The sequence below is a fragment of the Bombina bombina genome, chromosome 11 (assembly GCF_027579735.1).
Source record: "Bombina bombina isolate aBomBom1 chromosome 11, aBomBom1.pri, whole genome shotgun sequence".
In the NCBI taxonomy this organism is placed as follows: domain Eukaryota; kingdom Metazoa; phylum Chordata; class Amphibia; order Anura; family Bombinatoridae; genus Bombina; species Bombina bombina.
Genome location: NC_069509.1, coordinates 172862045 through 172883105, shown reverse-complemented (window position 1 = coordinate 172883105; position 21061 = coordinate 172862045). Strand labels below are relative to the sequence as shown.

Below are 21061 nucleotides of genomic sequence, written 5' to 3'. Positions count from 1 at the left end.
CAATGCTCCATCACACGCATCCAAGTACTCCACAGCGTGGCTGGCAAGAAAGGGTATAAAAGAAGAAAATCTAAAGACATGGCCTCCTTGTTCACCTGATCTGAACCCCATTGAGAACCTGTGGTCCATCATAAAATGTGAGATTTACAAGGAGGGAAAACAGTACACCTCTCTGAACAGTGTCTGGGAGGCTGTGGTTGCTGCTGCACGCAATTTTGATGGTGAACAGATCAAAACACTGACAGAATCCATGGATGGCAGGCTTTTGAGTGTCCTTGCAAAGAAAGGTGGCTATATTGGTCACTGATTTGTTTTTGTTTTGTTTTTGAATGTCAGAAATGTATATTTGTGAATGTTGAGATGTTATATTGGTTTCACTGGTAAAAATAAATAATTGAAATGGGTATATATTTGTTTTTTGTTAAGTTGCCTAATAATTATGCACAGTAATAGTCACCTGCACACACAGATATCCCCCTAAAATAGCTATAACTAAAAACAAACTAAAAACTACTTCCAAAACTATTCAGCTTTGATATTAATTAGTTTTTTGGGTTCATTGAGAACATGGTTGTTGTTCAATAATAAAATTAATCCTCAAAAATACAACTTGCCTAATAATTCTGCACTCCCTGTATATATATATCACACATACATACACACACACACATATATATATCCCTCACACATGCACACACTCACACATACACAAATATATATATGAAACACACACATATATCACACACACATATATTTCAGTTACAATTACACACGCGCACACATACACACACGTATGTGTGTGTGTGTATATATATATATATATATATATATATATATACATACATCTTTCACATACATATACACACACAAATACAACCCCCCCCCACAATCAGACATATATCTCACACACACACACATAAATATATATCACACACAAAAACACACATATACACACACATAAACTTACCCACACATTTATGTCACAGACATACACACACACAAAAACACAAACATACATGTATACACACGCACACATACACATGCACAAACATTCACACATGGATACATACGCATAAACATATACACACACAAACATACATACACACACATGCATACATACGCATAAACACACTCACACAAGCATACATGTATACACACGCACACATGCACATGCACAAACATACACACATGGATACATACACATTAACGTATACACACACAAACATACACACACATGCAGACATACGCATAAACATACACACACACATGCATACATACGCATAAACATACACGCACAAACATACACACACAAACATACATACACAGACATACACACACACACACACACAAACATACATGTATACACACGCACACATACACATGAACAAACATACACACACACATGCAGACATAAGCATACACACACATGCATACATACGCGTAAACATACACACACAAACATACACACATAAACACTTAAACATACACTCACACACACACAAATATACACACACACACAAAGATTTACACACACATTCATACATACGCATAAACATACACACACATGCATACATACGCATAAACATATACACACAATCATACACACACGCATACATACGCATAAACATACACACACACATACCTATGCATAAACATACACACACAAACATACACACACACATGCATACATATGTATAAACATACACACACATGCATACATACGCATAAACATACACACGCACATTTGCATTTATGTGCAGATGCTGAAAGCTATTTTCCTGTGTGTTAGATTCCATCAAATGAGGATAAAAAGAAGTTGCCTGACCCATTTAATGACATATCAGTGGGCGGCTGGGATATTACTGATGAGCCAGTTGGACGTCTGTCTGTCTGGATAGTTTCTCTACAAGGGAAGGTGAGTTAAGCACAGCTTTAAGGTCATCACAAGTTATGTTAACCTTGTGCTAGAAGATTGTTTCATGTACCTAGTTTCACAAATTCCACGTGCCCGTGTGGGGCGTCACAATGTCAGTTACTCACATGTAGCGTCACAATGTCAGTTACTCACATGTAATGTCACAATGTCAGTTACTCACATTGCGTCACAATGTCAGTTACTCACATGTAATGTCACAATGTCAGTTACTCACATGTAACGTCACAATGTCAGTTACTCACATGTAGCGTCACAATGTCAGTTACTCATGTAGCGTCACAATGTCAGTTACTCACATGTAGCGTCACAATGTCAGTTACTCATGTAGCGTCACAATGTCAGTTACTCACATGTAGCGTCACAATGTCAGTTACTCATGTAGCGTCACAATGTCAGTTACTCACATGTAGCGTCACAATGTCAGTTACTCATGTAGCGTCACAATGTCAGTTACTCACATGTAACGTCACAATGTCAGTTACTCACATGTAGCGTCACAATGTCAGTTACTCACATGTAGCGTCACAATGTCAGTTACTCACATGTAACGTCACAATGTCAGTTACTCACATGTAGCGTCACAATGTCAATGACTCACATGTAATGTCACAATGTCAGTTACTCACATGTAGCGTCGCAATGTCAGTTACATGTAACGTCCCAATGTCAGTTACCCACATGTAACGTCACAATGTCAGTTACTCACATGTAGCGTCGCAATGTCAGTTACTTACATGTAACGTCACAATGTCAGTTACTCACATGTAGCGTCACAATGTCAGTGACTCACATGTAATGTCACAATGTCAGTTACTCACATGTAGCGTCGCAATGTCAGTTACATGTAACGTCCCAATGTCAGTTACCCACATGTAACGTCACAATGTCAGTTACTCACATGTAGCGTCGTAATGTCAGTTACTTACATGTAGCGTCACAATGTCAGTTACTCACATGTAATGTCACAATGTCAGTTACTCACATGTAGCGTCGCAATGTCAGTTACTCACATGTAACGTCACAATGTCAGTTACTCACATGTAACGTCCCAATGTCAGTTACCCATATGTAACGTCAAAATGTCAGTTACTCACATGTAGCGTCGCAATGTCAGTTACTCAATGTAACGTCACAATGTCAGTTACTCACATGTAACGTCCCAATGTCAGTTACCCACATGTAACGTCACAATGTCAGTTACTCACATGTAGCGTCGCAATGTCAGTTACTTACATGTAACGTCACAATGTCAGTTACTCACATGTAGCGTCACAATGTCAGTGACTCACATATAATGTCACAATGTCAGTTACTCACATGTAGCGTCGCAATGTCAGTTACATGTAACGTCCCAATGTCAGTTACCCACATGTAACGTCACAATGTCAGTTACTCACATGTAGCGTCGCAATGTCAGTTACTTACATGTAACGTCACAATGTCAGTTACTCACATGTAGCGTCACAATGTCAGTGACTCACATGTAATGTTGCAATGTCAGTTACTCACATGTAGCGTCGCAATGTCAGTTACATGTAACGTCCCAATGTCAGTTACCCACATGTAACGTCACAATGTCAGTTACTCACATGTAGCGTCGTAATGTCAGTTACTTACATGTAGCGTCACAATGTCAGTTACTCACATGTAATGTCACAATGTCAGTTACTCACATGTAGCGTCGCAATGTCAGTTACTCACATGTAACGTCACAATGTCAGTTACTCACATGTAACGTCCCAATGTCAGTTACCCACATGTAACGTCAAAATGTCAGTTACTCACATGTAGCGTCGCAATGTCAGTTACTCAATGTAACGTCACAATGTCAGTTACTCACATGTAACGTCCCAATGTCAGTTACCCACATGTAACGTCACAATGTCAGTTACTTACATGTAGCGTCACAATGTCAGTTACTCACATGTAATGTCACAATGTCAGTTACTCACATGTAGCGTCGCAATGTCAGTTACTCACATGTAACGTCACAATGTCAGTTACTCACATGGAGCATCGTAATGTCAGTTACTCACATGTAGCGTCACAATGTCAGTTACATGTAACGTCACAATGTCAGTTACATGTAACGTCACAATGTCAGTTACTCACATGTAGCGTCGTAATGTCAGTTACTCACATGTAGCGTCTCAATGTCAGTTACATGTAACGTCACAATGTCAGTTACATGTAACGTCACAATGTCACTCATATGTAGCGTCACAATGTCAGTTACTCACATGTAGCGTTACAATGTGAGTTACTCACATGTAGCGTCACAATGTCAGTTACTCACATGTAGCGTTACAATGTCAGTTACTCACATGTAATGTCACAATGTCAGTTACTCACATGTAGCATCACAATGTCCGTTACTCCCATGTAATGTCACTATGTCCGTTACTCACATGTAGCATCACAATGTCAGTTACATGTAACGTGACAATTCTGGTTATTCACATGTAGCTTAATAGCGCCAGTTTGCTCATGTGAGTAAATGTCAGTTACTCACATGTAATGTCATAATGTCAGTTACTCACATTTAACATCACAATGTCAGTTACTTACATGTAGCGTCACAAAGTCAGTTACTCACATGTAGCGTCACAATGTCAGTTACTCACATGTAGCGTCACAATGTCAGTTACTCACATGTAGCGTCGCAATGTCAGTTATTCACATGTAACGGCACAATGTCAGTTACTTACATGTAGCGTCACAATGTCAGTTACTCACATGTAGCGTCACAATGTCAGTAACTCACATGTAGCGTCACAATATCTGTTACATGTAACGTCACAATGTCAGTTACTCACATGTAATGTTACAATGTCAGTTACTCAAATGTAGCATCACAATGTCCGTTACTCACATGTAATGTCACAAAGTCAGTTACTCACATGTAGCGTCACAATGTCCGTTACTCACATGTAATGTCACAAAGTCTGTTGTTCTGGTAATTCACATGTAGCGTAATAGCGCCAGTTTGCTCATGTGAGTATAAAGATATTCTGTGCCTACTGTTAGCGAGCTGTTCATGCACTTATAATTCAGTAACAAACTCACTTCTGTGCTCTAACTAATAGTAACTGTTGGAACTTGTTTCTGGCAGGTATGGTACCGAGAGGATGTGTGTCAGGTCAATCCAGAGGGTTCATCATGGTCTGAAATAGAGACCCCCAGTGAGGCTGTGCAGATCAGCTGTGGACCCTATGACCTTCTGTGGGTGGCTCTCTGGGAGGGTCAGGCGATCGTGAGGGAGGGTATCAGTCGAAATAACCCAAAAGGTAAATTCTGAAAGATGTTGTAATTTTACTCTCAATCTGAATTATAAAAGCTTAATTTTGACTTATATTTACCTTTAACAATATGTTTATTCAGAGGTATTGTTCAAATAAATTCATTGGCTTCTAATAGGACTTTAAAGAGCTTTAATTGTACTCTTCATAAAATGTATTTACTGATTAAATATAGTGATTTAAGTTTTTAAAATTGTTTTTTTTTTTAACTCCCTCCACCACAAAGGAGATACAAATATATAACATACTCAAGAAACTGAAGGGGTGTATATCTGATCTGCTAAACATTGCAGATGTTATTACCAATATGGCAGTTTTAAATGCTTTTCAAATATTATTTTATTTGCAGATCTAATGCAATGCAATTAATATTTATGCAACTATTATTAAAGGGACATTGTGCACTAATTTTTTCTTTGCATAAATGTTTAGTAAATGATTTATTTATACAGCCAATACAGTTTTTTGTTGTTGATTTTTAATGTATAATTTTGCTTATTTTTAAATAACATTGTGCTGATTTTCAGACTCCTAACCAAGCACCAGCATTTTAGAAGTAGACTGATGTATACCTACTTCAGCTTGCTCCTGTTTGTGTAAAGAGTCTTTTTATATGCAGGGGGGGGGGTGTCTGCTCTTTTTGCTTTCCAGCCCATGTCACTGGGTGTCCCAGCCTAACCTTTTCAACAGTGCTAAACTGGGAGTTTCTAAGTAAGTTATAAAAGGTTTTAGACTGGATTTTTATATCAGTATCTGTGCATATTCTTCTTTATAGTAGTGTCTGTTACATGCTGCTCCCAATTCTTTATCCCACCACTAAACCTTATTAGGGGTCTTCGTCAAGTTGCTTCTTTTTGAACGTTTACGACACCAGACATGAGTCATATCTGCTGTTCATGCCTTGTGACAGCACTGGTTTATATATTACATGTTATAGGGGAAATTGCTTTAGCAAAAGCATCAAAAACGTGCAGAAGATAAAAAGCATATAAAGGTAGCATAATCATATTGACTTTATACCAAATAATTATAGTAAAGTTTTTTTTGTTTTTTAAATACAAGTTTTATTGTATAATAATAAAAGTATACAGAATAACGCAATACAATACTGTACATTACTGTAAACAGACATGTTGTGAATTCATTTATTTTAACAATTATACAAATAACTATTGTAATAAAAAGTTAAGCAAATATGTTCTTATTAGAACAGGACAAATAAGAAAAAAGTCATTACATACCCTTACCGGTTAACAAAATAAAATAAAAGTTCTATTTTGTAGATGGGTCAAGTCTGGAAAAAACTATTATTAGTATGAAAGACGATTAACCAGTCTGTTCCATAATGCGTAGAAAGTAGAACAAGGAATCAGTAGTATTATTTGGTTTTATTTCAAATTACTTAAAGGGCCATGATACCCAAATGTTGAAACACTTGAAAGTGATGCAGCATAGTTGTAAAAAGCTGACTAGAAAATATCACCTGAACATCTCTATGTAAAAAAGGAAGATATTTTACCTCAAAATGTCCTAAGTATTCACTCCCCATTGTAAAGGACTTGCAAATCAGTATGTCTGTCCTGCAAGGGAGCGTGCCTCATGCACACTCATGTTATTTCCCTATTCAGTTTAAGGAAGCTTACTATGAAATCTCATGAGATCAAAGTAAAAAGCGTTCATAACCTCAGCACTGCTGATTTCATGGTGTTCAGTTCTTCCTTTTTTTTTTTTACCTGCAGCTGGACAGTAGCTGAAGTATAACTGTTTACACAGCACTTACTCTGGTGAGCTGAGAAAATTGTGAGGTAAAATATCTTAATTTTTTACATAGAGATGCTTAGGTGATATTTATCGACCCCACATCCCTCCACCCACTGAGTCTCATACAAGGCAATGCGAGCCCCATATTCCACGTAGGACTCTAGAGGTAACTTTTCCTCTGTCCTTAACTTGCCCCTGTAAGCTTCTGGGGTGAGTGCATACTGCGCCAAGATTACAGCCTTCACATGGCCATAATCATCCCCATCCTCGCCAGGGATGGACTGCAAAGTCCTTTTAGCCTTCCCTGATAACAATGGGCTTAGTCTCAAAAACCCAATCCCGTGGTGGCACACGGTATCTTCGACACTGGGTCTCAAATTTTTTTTAAGAACCCATTGATCTGATCCGTCCCATCGACAAATTCCCTAAAACTGTGATGGTCCACTCGGGGGGCCAACTGCTCCCCGTTGACAAGGTGGGAGTGTGGTGCTGTTCCATGAATAGCTGCCAACATCCGAATTCGCTCATCGGTTGTTGTCCCCTCTCCCCATGAGGCCAGGAGTGCGGTGAGAGTCCAGTAGCCACAGGGACTACCCCCTCTGCACTCCCCATAACAAATCCATCCATATTCAGACGGTCAACCTCACCCTCCACATGTCCTTCCACCACGGAGCCTGGATTAATCTCCTGCACCCCAGGTTGTCTGCCAGCTCCTGCCACTGCAGCTGAGGTGCCCTTCCCCTCTGGACAAGCAAATCCTGATTCATGAGCTTCCAAGTCCTGCTGAAGCACTGTCTTGGACCGACCATCCGTTGGTAGCCCATAGCTGCTACACCGGTCCACAATCCTGGCGCGGTCCCATGATCGAAATCGTCCTGACCGCTGGTCCATGTTCGTCTGCTGGCACTAAGCTAAGTGACAGAGAGAACCTGTGCCTTTTCTGATCTGTGTAACGTGTGTAAGTCACTATTCGTTTTGAAGGTTTCCAATCTGCAAGCTCTCTTTTATGTTAGACCCTGCAGGATTTTAAACATAAAAGCTCAAGGATCCCTCCGCTGCCACCATTAATTTCCTTTTAGAGCCTGTCACGGGAGACCAGCACTCTATACCGTTGTTTAACTGGGATCATTTCGATGAGCAAAACAAATTCACTAAAAATAGGCAAACACACAGAATTACACAAAATACAGAAAGAACACCCTCACTTTGGGGCTAGGAGAAAAACTATCCTGTTCTATCAGCCACAGTCAGTAGAATCCAGGTAAATACAAACAGTCCTCTTGCACAGTCTTGTTATAGTCCCTTAAAGAGCTCTTCGGTAATCAACCCCTGGATAGTTCAGGCAACTTGGAATAACTCTCTCTTTTTTCCCACGCAAAGTGGTTTTGAAAACTGCCCATCTCTCTTGTCAGCTCACAACAAGCCCCCTAGCGATGATCTTAGCAACCAATCATATCCCAGCACACAGAGGGGCTTCACTGTTAACAGCTGTCAGTCCCACTCCCTGATCACCTGCTGAGATTGTAGTCAGTCTGGCTGAGGATGTACTAATGCAAGCTTTTGAAATGCCAGATCTGAGGGTAATAAATGGACCAGATACCACTTTTGTCCCTAGAAGATTTACTGCCATGAGTAATTAACTATCTGTTTTGAAGTAGCCTGCTCAGATATGTAAATCAGTCTTTTAAGCAGAGACTGTGAACATTTTTCTTTGTACACTGGCTTGTGACATAATTTGTACAAATAGCAATACACCACTGTTATTGACATACATGCATGAGAGGCAAGCCCCAAAACACAGAATAAGGAAAACCATGTGGGCCCAACCCCCCTATCAGTGAGACTGGGCACCCACTCTTCCGTCACATTCATAGCCTCCATTGTACGATGCAAGAAGAGCCAGTCCACCCTATCAAAGGCTTTCTCAGCGTCTGTGGAGAGAAGGCCCATAGGCACCCTCTCTAATTTTGTGTAATTTATAAGCTGAAGGACTTTTGAGGTGTTATATCTCGCTTCTCTGTCTGGCACAAAGACCATCTGATCCATAGATATTAGATCAGGGAGGTATTTGTTTATACGATTTGCCAGGATTTTCGCTAGAATTTTGATATCAACATTTAATAATGATATGGGCCTAAAGTTTTTGGGTGCATTTGCAGGTTTGCCGGGATTAGGCATTATGGTTATATATGCCTCAATGATATATTTTGTAAGGTGGGGGTTTTCCTGTAAGTCGTTATAGAGTTTGAGCATTGTAGGGGCTAGTGTGTTTTGAAATAGTTTATAATATCTCTATGTAAACCCATCCGGTCCTGGGCTTTTGCCACTAAGGAGATCTTTGATAGCTAATGTCAGTTCTTCTAGTGATATTAGGGAGTCTAAATAAACTACAGCTACTCTATCTAAGGAAGGTAGTCCTAATTTCTGAATATACTTATCTATGAGTAGTTGTTTCTGTAAGTCCGCTTCTGAATGTGTTGATGCAGCGATAGTGCTGGCTATATTATACAAAGAGCTGTAGTATGATTTATAAGCATTAGCTATCTGTGCACTACTTTTCAAGGTTGAGCCATCAGGAGATTTAATGGAATGTATGTATGCCTTGAGTTGCTTTCTACGAAGTGTCCTACCCAAGATTTTCCCAGGTTTATTGCCCCCTTCATAGTATTGTTGCTTCAGAGCCAGAGCCCTAGGCTAATGTGCTTCTAGGAGGTGTTGCTTGAGTTGAAACTTGACTTGTGTTAAAGTCGTGAGAGTAATTGCATCCAAAGGGTTCTGTTTGTGTTGTCTTTATAGGGAGGTGATATTGTTCAGTATCTGTGTGTGTTTTTCTCGGTATTGCTTTAATAGTCTTGCCTTGTGATTAAAAAGTTCACAGCGCAATATACATTTACCATATGGTTTACCATATGGTTGTAGTAGTGGAGGATGCTGTGGTATTATGTGAGAAGTACGAAAAATATGCCCAGGCGCCAACAGTGAGGAGGCTAAGGTTATGTATATGAATAAACTCTGTCGTGTGCTACAAATATGTAGTAAAAGTGTTAAAACAATTTATTGTAGATAAAACATATAGGAGACGATAAAATGCAATGTTTCATAAAAACACAATATTACATGTGCATGGATCCACGCTAATAAAATATATATGAATAAGATCTTGAGAGCATAAACACATAGGAGAAGTAATCTCGTTAGAGATAATTTAACATGTAAATGTGGGTGATACAAATACAATTCAATGACAATAAAAATAATTCAATGACAATAAAAATAATTCAATTGACAATGTTGAATAAAAGTGTAAAAATATAAAAATATAAAAATGTGACGGTGATCCAATGTCAAAAAAAGGAATGTGACAGTGTTCCAGTGTGAAATGTTCCAAAAATGAAAAGAATCAGTGTAAATCCTGTGTTGGAAATGCAAAGGAAGAAAAAATATGTGGAAAATATGTCAATCCTTAGTTCACTGAGGAACTGAGATAAAATAAAATAAGTGAAAAAAAGTCAGAAATGGATGTAAAGTGGAATCCCTGTGTACAGTGTTGTTGTCCTTGTCTCTTATTGTGTGATGTCCTTATGGAGCCAGGGGGTCCCTGCCCCAGTGGATAATATAAAAAAGATGCTGAGTGCGAAGGTTTCAGCAGATTTATCAAAATAAAAATAAAAATAAGATGGTGAAGAAAAAGTGTTGTAAAAAATGTGTTTTAAAATTCAAAAATAGAAACCTGTGGGATAGAAATAATACACAATGTGTAAAACAATTTCAAATGTGTACTCCTATTGAAAAAATGCTTACCAGGTCTACGCGTTTCGGCCTTTTCCTAGGCCTTTATCAAGACTTGAGGCCGAAACGCGTAGACCTGGTAAGCATTTTTTTTTTTTATTTTTATTTTGATAAATCTGCTGAAACCTTCGCACTCAGCATCTTTTTTATATTATCCACTGGGGCAGGGACCCCCTGGCTCCATAAGGACATCACACAATAAGAGACAAGGACAACAACACTGTACACAGGGATTCCACTTTACATCCATTTCTGACTTTTTTTCACTTATTTTATTTTATCTCAGTTCCTCAGTGAACTAAGGATTGACATATTTTCCACATATTTTTTCTTCCTTTGCATTTCCAACACAGGATTTACACTGATTCTTTTCATTTTTGGAACATTTCACACTGGAACACTGTCACATTCCTTTTTTTGACATTGGATCACCGTCACATTTTTATATTTTTATATTTTTATATTTTTACACTTTTATTCAACATTGTCAATTGAATTATTTTTATTGTCATTGAATTATTTTTATTGTCATTGAATTGTATTTGTATCACCCACATTTACATGTTAAATTATCTCTAACGAGATTACTTCTCCTATGTGTTTATGCTCTCAAGATCTTATTCATATATATTTTATTAGCGTGGATCCATGCACATGTAATATTGTGTTTTTATGAAACATTGCATTTTATCGTCTCCTATATGTTTTATCTACAATAAATTGTTTTAACACTTTTACTACATATTTGTAGCACACGACAGAGTTTATTCATATACATAACCTTAGCCTCCTCACTGTTGGCGCCTGGGCATATTTTTCGTAGTTCTATTTTTATAGGTGGGAGCTAGGTACCACCGCCTCAGGCTCAAAAGGTTTCAGTTGGCGCTGGGATATACCACCACATCCCTATCTTATGTGAGGAGTACTCAGTCAAGGTTTCCTGCATATAAAAGTTGAGAGTGGGATGTCGGGCCATTGGATAGAGCAAGTTACTGGCGCATGATCTGACCAAGTAATGGGGCCATTGTCGCAGTTATTTGTCATAGTTAGTCCAGCGGAGTCTGTAAATATGCAGTCTGTACGTGAGTATTTGTTGTTGAGTGGGGAGTAATAAGTATAATCTTTGTCTGTTGGGTGTAATGTCCTCCATATGTCATGGAGGGTGAGATTAGCAAGTATTGATTTGATTGCTTTTATCGTAATACCTGGGATACTAGCCAGGCCTGTTAAGGAGTCTGTAAGTGGGTTCAGTGGGATGTTAAGGTCTCCAGCTAGGAACATTGGGCCTTTAGCATGTTCAAGGATCATATTTGACACTTTTTTATGTATTGGGCTTGATCCTGATTTGGCGTATAAACTGTAACCAATGTAATTGGATGTCCGTATAGCATTCCCGTTAATAGTAAATATCAACCCTCAGAGTCTTTTTCAATATTCACTGGTTGTAGGGGGACTGACTTGTGCAATAGAATGCCTACTCCACATTTTTTAGAGGGGCCAGATGCAAAAAATGCGGTAGGATATTGGGTGTTGTGCCATTTCGTTTCTTTCCCTTTTTGGTAGTGATAATATTTTACTGTTAAGTTTATGAAGTTCTCGAAAAGCTATGGACCTTTTTCCCGGATTGTTAAGCCCTTTTGCATTTATGGTAGTGAGGTTAATGTAGTGGGTCTGAAATTGGCAGGGGTACTGTACCATCTTGAGAGGGAAAAGAAAGAAAAAGAAAAAAAGAGGGGAAGGGTAGCTAGAGCGCTAGAGTGTCAAAGGTTAGAATAGCTGTTAGAATACAAAGATTATATGTTATTGTACGGCACACAAATATATGCAAGTGTAATAATATAGGTAAACAAATACACAAACACACAAACAGTTCAATGGACACTTAAATGTGTATCAAACAAACAAATAAAGTAAATATACCGGTGTAGGGTGGTAACCAAATAGCAGGCATAACAGAACCTTGTAATAAGAGTTCTTACTTAGCACCGAATATATACAGTTGGCATATGGAAGTGGGACTTATTAAAACAGGAATATGGGGGAGGGTGAGTGAGGTAAAGTTGCAGGGGATGTATTTTAAGTTCAGGTGTTAAGGGCTATTACGATATAGACCAGCATTTTAGGATTACTCTTTCCTGAATAATTGTAGTGTAGTTGTAGTTCACTTAGCTGGAAATTCCTAGATTAAAGAGCAAAGGGAGCAGTATAATTATTTTTAACAAAAGGTTATTCAGATTTATAGAATTATTAACCCTTTGTAGTAAGGACAATATTATACAGCTACAGGGAGGTCAGAGGAGGTAGCGTTTATTTGTGGGAGTGCTACTAGCTTGTAGTTATATAAGCGTGATATCTCCCTTACATAAAGTACCTTATAGAGTTACAAAGGTGACATTGATGTAGGGTAATCTCCAATTTGCTAAATCAGAGAAAACTTGGAACTTTCACAGTAAATACAGTGTTTGTAGGTAATAGGTTTGAAAAGTACAACAGGTAGGATCTGTGGTTTCTCTAGCCATGGTAGAGAACAGTTGAAATCACAGATCTTTACCTGAAGTCCCCATGGGGTCCAATTACAAACAAAAAGGATACTGAGTGTGAATAAGGTGGTGATCAGTCTAGCATCTGGTGTGGTCTTCATTCACTATTTGTGCTTGGTGGAAGTTGAGCTAGAGGAGGTATAGGTGCGTCAGGGCTGGTTGTTGCATGTGTCCTTAGATGGTGCTGTGTGGATTGAGAGGCCCGCATAGAATTGGTTCACATCTTTTCCGGACCAGTATGTAACAGTCTTATTGTTATGCGTGGCAATGATAGAGACCAGAAAGCCTCAACGGTATTGAATTTTGTTGGCACAAAGTGTTGCGGTGATGTGAGCCAGATCTCTTTTTTCATGGAGTGTGGTAGGGGATAGATCTGAGAAGATTTGAGTTTACACTCCAGCATGATATATTTATAGCGGCAATTCAGGAACTTGAATATAATGTCTCTTGGGGGGGCTTTTGGTGATGGCTTAGGTCTTAGAGCTCTATGAGCTCGTTCCATCTGAAATTCAGGTGAAGTTGGTGTTCCTTTTATTGTGCAGTAGAGAGCTTGCAGGTAGCCCTCAATTGCTGATGGATAGACAGATTCAGAGACCCCCCTAATAGATTGTTTCTACGATTGTCGAGGTCTTCTAATTTGTCATTTAGGGACTGTATGATCTCTGTGTGGTATTGCAGTTCTGCAGAGCTCTAGATCTTCCATTCTATTGTATATCTTTTTAATCCTACAGCAAGCAACAATAAGTACAACAAAAAGCATATGGACAATAGCCAATATAAACAACAATAGATGCAATAACCAATGCCATACTCCAGACCATGTATCAACAGAGCCTTTCCCAAACCATCTATCCCACCATCCAATTGAATGTTTCCTGAAATCGCTTCTAACCTCCAATAGTTGTTTCTTAACAAACTTCAACTGTACTGTAGCTTTGTTACTAAAATCCTTGTGTTCTTGGAAAACATTTTTCAATAAATCAAATTAATCATTATTACCAATACTACTAACCAATTATTTTCTAACCCAATCGTATTGAGTTATAAATACCTTCAAATATACTCAAACGAACCATTCTTCCTAACCGGAACACATGGTGTTAAATTAAAATGTGTTCCTGACCATTTAGAGTATAAGATAGCTTGTATAACTGGTCTATGTGTACAGTAAGTACCTTCAGCTAAGATTGTTGTTACTGAACAGTTGCTTTCATGTATAGTAGCTGTACCATCCCTCTGATGCCAACAAACTCTACCACCTGGTAAAACCCAACCTGGATAAGTAGGTACTGGACAAACCTCAAGATCACAAATTCCATTTTCCCAACACCACTCTGATTGTCTAGTTATGTTATATGAGCCAGGTGTGCATAATATAACATTATCCTTTGTAACACAATGATTAGTCTTAATTATTTCAGTGTTAGAAGTCCCTTGGGATATAACTAAACTTTCCTTTCTTAAGTGATGTGTCATCCAATTATTATCAGAGACCCAACCTATTTCATAGGCTGACCGTACATCTACTTTCTTTCATATAGGTGGCGAACTTGTTACTGATGGGATATACATTCCTACCAGGAGGGGGCAAAGTTTCCCAAACCTCAGATGCCTATAAATAGACCTCCCACCTCACTCATACCTCAGTTTTAAAAACGTTGCCTCCTTAGGAGGTGGGGAAGCATTCATTATGTGCTTGATTTCTTCAGTGAAAGGCACTTCTAAGCATATTGAAGCCCAGTTCCTCTCTAAGTGCAGTGTTTGTCTGAGGGATGTGAAGGGAGTATTGCCTGATGACACCATGTTTTTGCCTATGGGATAACTTTTCATAATGCTTTCTGTAAATCGGTTGCAGGGATTCATCTACTGCCTTCCTTTATAGATCGACAATATACTCTTGTACCAATACCTCTGCTGATATGTTTCAGTACTGATTTGGCTGTCTGCTATATGTGAATAGGTGTCTTACACAGTAAGTATATACTTTAATTATATAAGACACTCTCAGCTATGGATCGGGCACTTTTTAAGTAAAGTTGTTATATATTGTTTGTATATATGACTCGTAATTCAGTGCTCTTTTTAGCATCTTTTTTTGTGGCTAAATTTTTGTCAAGGTTGGTAGAGTCTGTGAAACATACAGTTTTTTTTTTAAGCTAGTAATTTATTTATAAATTAGGATGGTACGTATTATGTTAGTCTCATGGAATGTTGATAATCACATTTTATGCAGCTATAATAGAAGTATCCATTAGGCTTTATTTAGGTACATTTCGTTTTTTTGTATATACAATCAAAATTCTTACCTGCTTTTTAGAGAGAGTGATAGGTGTATTAGAAATTCACTACTGGTTTGCATGTCACGCATGTGATGATGCTATTTATGTCATAGCGTGATGTGTCATAATTTTACACCATTTTATTTTTGCTCCCGTTATAAGCTCCGCCCCCCAGCTCATTCAGTGTTCTCAAAAAAGGCTTTCATGCATCATTATTTTGTGAATTAGTTTTCTTTTTTTAAAAAAATTTTCACTCTGTTTCCCATTCTCTCAAGCCTGTTTTATATATCATATATATGTTTTATATATCATATATAGGAGCATGGATATAAATTTGGAATTAATTAATTTTTTTTCAAATTTTGTTTTTTTGCAATTATGTCTCGAACTAAACCTGCCTCTGATGTTACCAAAGAATTTGAGCTGCATGAACACGTATCTACCAAAGCTAAGTGTGTTTGTTGGAAAAAGCTAAATTCTTCAGCTCAATTATGTAGTTCTTGTTTTGACAATTTGTTAAATGTTGATAATATATATATGAGTACAAATGTACCCATTGTTATTCCATCTTAGTCTAATGTACATAGCATTCCTGCAGAAATGAAAGATTTATTGCTGCAGCTATAGATAAGGCAATGGCCTAGATTTAGAGTTGGGCGGTAGCCGTCAAAACCAGCGTTAGAGGCTCCTAACGCTGGTTTTTACCGCCCTCTGGTATTTGGAGTCAGTCATTAAAGGGTCTAACGCTCACTTTTCAACCACGACTTTTCCATACCGCAGATCCCCTTACGTCAATTGCATATCCTATCTTTTCAATGGGATCTTTCTAACTCCGGTATTTAGAGTCTTGGCTGAAGTGAGCGTTAGAAATCTAACGACAAAACTCCAGCCGCAGAAAAAAGTCAGTAGTTAAGAGCTTTCTGTGCTAACGCCGGTTTATAAAGCTCTTAACTACTGTGCTCTAAAGTACACTAACACCCATAAACTACCTATGTACCCCTAAACCGAGGCCCCCCCACATCGCCGCCACTCGATAAAAATGTTTTAACCCCTAATCTGCCGACCGCCACCTACGTTATACTTATGTACCCCTAATCTGCTGCCCCTAACACCGCCGACCCCTATATTATATTTATTAACCCCTAACCTGCCCTCTATTGGCTGTTCCGATCAGCCAATAGAATGCAAGCTCAATCTGATTGGCTGATTGGATCAGCCAATCGGATTGAACTTGATTCTGATTGGCTGATTCCAACAGCCAATCAGAATATTCCTACCTTAATTCCGATTGGCTGATAGAATCCTATCAGCCAATCGGAATTCGAGGGACGCCATCTTGGATGACGTCATTTAAAGGAACCGTCATTCGGCGAGTAGGCGTCGGTTGAAGAGGATGTTCCGCGTCGGTTGGAAAGAAGATGGCTCCGCTCCAGAAGAAAGAAGATTGAAGATGCGGCTTGATAGAAGACTTCATCCCGATGATGGACTTCCGACTTCAGCCGATGATGGATTTCTTCAGCTGCCGCTTGGATCCAGACTTCAGCCCGAGGATGGACGTCACTCTTCAGCCCCCCGCTTGGGCTTGGATCAAGACATCGGAGGCTCTTCTGGACAGATCGGGACCCGGTGTGGTGAAGACAAGGTAGCGAGATCTTCAGGGGCTTAGTGTTAGGTTTATTTAAGGGGGGTTTGGGTTAGATTAGGGGTATGTGGGTGGTGGGTTGTAATGTTGGGGGGGGGGGGTATTGTATGTGTTTTTTTTACAGGCAAAAGAGCTGAATTCTTTGGGGCATGCCCCGCAAAGGGCCCTGTTCAGGGCTGGTAAGGTAAAAGAGCTTTGAACTTTTTTAATTTAGAATAGAGTAGGGCATTTTTTATTTTGGGGGGCTTTGTTATTTTATTAGGGGGCTTAGAGTAGGTGTAATTAGTTTAAAATTGTTGTAATATTTTTCTAATGTTTGTAAATATTTTTTTATTTTTTGTACATTAGTTAGTTTATTTCATTGTAGTTATTTGTAGATATTTTATTTAAATAATTTATTGATAGTGTAGTGTTAGGTTTAATTGTAGATAATTGTAGGTAGTTTATTTAATTTATTTATTGATAGTGTAGTGTTAGGTTTAATTGTAACTTAGGTTAGGATTTATTTTACAGGTAATTTTGTAATTATTTTAACTATTTTAGCTATTAAATAGTTCTTAACTATTTAATAGATATTGTACCTGGTTAAAATAAATACAAAGTTACCTGTAAAATAAATATAAATCCTAAAATAGCTATAATATAATTATAATTTATATTGTAGCTATATTAGGATTTATTTTACAGGTAAGTATTTAGCTTTAAATAGGAATAATTTATTTAATAAGAGTTAATTTATTTTGTTAGATAAAAATTATATTTAACTTAGGGGGGTGTTAGTGTTAGGGTTAGACTTAGCTTTAGACTTAGCTTTAGGGGTTAATACATTTATTAGAATAGCGGTGAGCTCCAGTCGGCAGATTAGGGGTTAATGTTTGACGTTAGGTGTCGGCGATGTTAGGGAGGGCAGATTAGGGGTTAATACTATTTATTATAGGGTTAGTGAGGCGGATTAGGGGTTAATAACTTTATTATAATAGCGGTGCGGTCCGCTCGGCAGATTAGGGGTTAATAAGTGTAGGCAGGTGGAGGCGACGATGTGGGGGGCAGATTAGGGGTTAATAAATATAATATAGGGGTCGGCGGTGTTAGGGGCAGCAGATTAGGGGTACACAGGGATAATGTAGGTAGCGGCGGTTTACGGAGCGGCAGATTAGGGGTTAAAAAAATATGCAGGTGTCAGCGATAGCGGGGGCAGCAGATTAGGGGTTAATAAGTGTAAGGTTAGTGGTGTTTAGACTCGGGGTACATGTTAGAGTGTTAGGTGCAGACATAGGAAGTGTTTCCCCATAGACAACAATGGGGCTGCGTTAGGAGCTGAACGCGGCTTTTTTGCAGGTGTTAGGTTTTTTTTCAGCTCAAACAGCCCCATTGTTTTCCATGGATGAAACGCGCACGAGCACGTTTTTGAAGCTGGCCGCGTTCGTAAGCACCGCTGGTATCGAGAGTTGAAGTTGCGTTAAATATGCTCTACGCTCCATTTTTGGAGCCTAACGCAGCCATTCTGTGAACTCTCAATACCAGCGGTATTTAAAATGTGCGGCCAGAAAAAAAGCACACGTAGCTACGCACACCTTTGGCCGCAGAACTCTAAATCTAGGCGAATGACTGCTATTCCGCCTTCAAATATACGTAAAATGGTTTTGCAACATTTTCCTAGACTTAGTGAATTAAGTTCTGACCTTCAGCATACTGATGTATCCTCTACTGATGGGGTTTCATCTAATTTAGAGGACGCCACGTCAGAGACAGATATAGACAAATCATCTTTTTTATTTAAGATAGACTATATTCGCTCTCTCTTAAAGACTACTGTTATTAGTCCTGAAGTATTTCCTATTCCAGACACTATCTCTAATGTAATTGCTAAAGTATGATCTAAGCCTGGTACCTTTTTTAACCCTTCTTCTAGGTGTAAGAAATTGTATCCTTTGCCTTTGGCCAATTTAGAACTTTGGGAAACAAGTTCCTAAAGTTGATGGGGCGATTTCCACTCTTGCCAAACGTACTACTATTCCTATGGAAGGCAGTACTTCTTTTAAGGATCCTTTAGATAGGAAGCTTGAATCTTATCTAAGAAGGGCATATTTATATAGGGCTATATTCTTAAACCTGTTATTATCTATGGCTGAAGTTGCTGCTGCTTCTACTTTTTGGTTAGACAGTTTAGCACAGCAGCTGTCTTCAGATTCTGAATTATCTAACATTATTGTTTTACTTCAACATGCAAATCATGTTATTTGTGATGCTATATTTGATGTTATGAAGATAAATGTTAAATCCATGTCTTAAGACATTTTAACTAGAAGAGTTTTATGGCTTAAATCTTGGAATGCTGACATGGTGTCTAAAACTAGATTATTATCACTCTCTTTTCAAGGTAAAAATCTTTTTAGTTCACAATTGGATTATATTATCTCTACGGTTACGGGGGTAAGGGAGTTTTTCTGCCCCAAGACAAGAAATCTAAGGGTAAATTTAAAGGTCCCAATAGTTTTCATTCCTTTTGTCAGTATAGAGAACAGAAAACCACTTCTTCCCCTAAGGCCCCTGTCTCTATTTGGAGAACATCTCTGAATTGGAATAAATTTAAGCCTTATAAGAAACCAAATTCTGCCCCTAAACCTATATGATGGTGCGGCCCTCAAGCTGGTTCTTCTGTTAGGGGGCAGATTAAAGCTATTTCAAAGAGTTTGGACAGACTCTGTAAACAAATCAGTGGATGCAGAATATCATTTCTCAAGGGTATCGAATAGGATTCAGAATTAGACCTCCCTTGGGAATATTCTTTCTTACCCATGTACCAAAAAAACAGTAAAAGCTCAAGCCTTCAGATCTAGAACTTTCAGGGGTAATTGTACCAGTTCCACTGCAGGAACAGGGGTTGGGTTTTTATTCAAATCTATTCATTGTGCCAAAGAAGGAAAATTCTTTCAGACCAATTTTGGATCTGAAAACTTTAAATAATTTTGTAAGAGTCCCAACTTTCATGATGGTGACTATAAGGACTATTCTGCCTTTTGTTCAGGAAGGTCACTTCATGTCCACACCAGACTTACAGGACGCTTCTCTTCACATTCTGATTCATGCAGATCACTATCGATTTCTGAGATTCTCTTTTCTAAACAAGCATTACCAATTTGTCGCTCTTCCGTTTGGCCTTGCATTAGCACCAAGAATATTCTCAAAAGTTCTAGGTGCCCTTCGTTCTGTAATCATAGAGCAGGGTATTGCAGTGTTTCTTTATTTGGACGATATCTTGGTACTAGCTCAATCGTTTAATTTAGCAGAATCTCACACAAAACAACTTCTGTTGTTTCTTCAAAGACATGGTTGGAGGATCAATTTACCAAAGAGTGTCTCAATTCCTCAGACAAAGATCACCTTTTTAGGTTTCCAGATAGATTCAGTGTTCATGACTCTATCCCTAACAGAAAAGAGATGATTGAGATTGGTTTCAGCTTGTCTAAACCTTCATTCTCTATCATTCCCTTCAGTGGCTATGTGCATGGAAGTATTAGGTCTCATGATTGCATCATCGGACGCAATCCCTTTTGCTCATTTTCATATGTGACCTCTACAGCTTTGCATGTTGCACCAATGGTGCAGGGATTATACTCATATATCAAAACTGATATACTTAAATCCCAACACTCAACTCTCTCTGACTTGGTGGTTGAACCATCACCTTATTGTTCAAGGGGCCTTCTTTGTTTGTCCTACCTGGACTGTGATCACAACAAATGCAAGTCTCACAGGTTGGGGAGCTGTCTGGGGGTCTCTGACAGCACAAGGGATTTGGAATCCTCGAGAGG

The 21061-nt window shown here is 38.5% G+C and overlaps 1 protein-coding gene across 2 annotated transcripts in view; it reads left to right on the top strand.

Annotated features, from left to right (window-relative positions):
- Positions 1 to 21061, top strand: part of TECPR1 (tectonin beta-propeller repeat containing 1) — a 219312-nt gene that overhangs the window by 35123 nt on the left and 163128 nt on the right. The window contains exons 5-6 of one of the 2 annotated variants that reach the window (XM_053694716.1): positions 1790 to 1915; positions 5049 to 5223. In XM_053694716.1, coding sequence (XP_053550691.1) covers positions 1790 to 1915; positions 5049 to 5223 — 301 coding nt within the window. The remainder of the gene's footprint in view (positions 1 to 1789; positions 1916 to 5048; positions 5224 to 21061) is intronic. The other variant, XM_053694717.1, reaches the window with a different exon arrangement.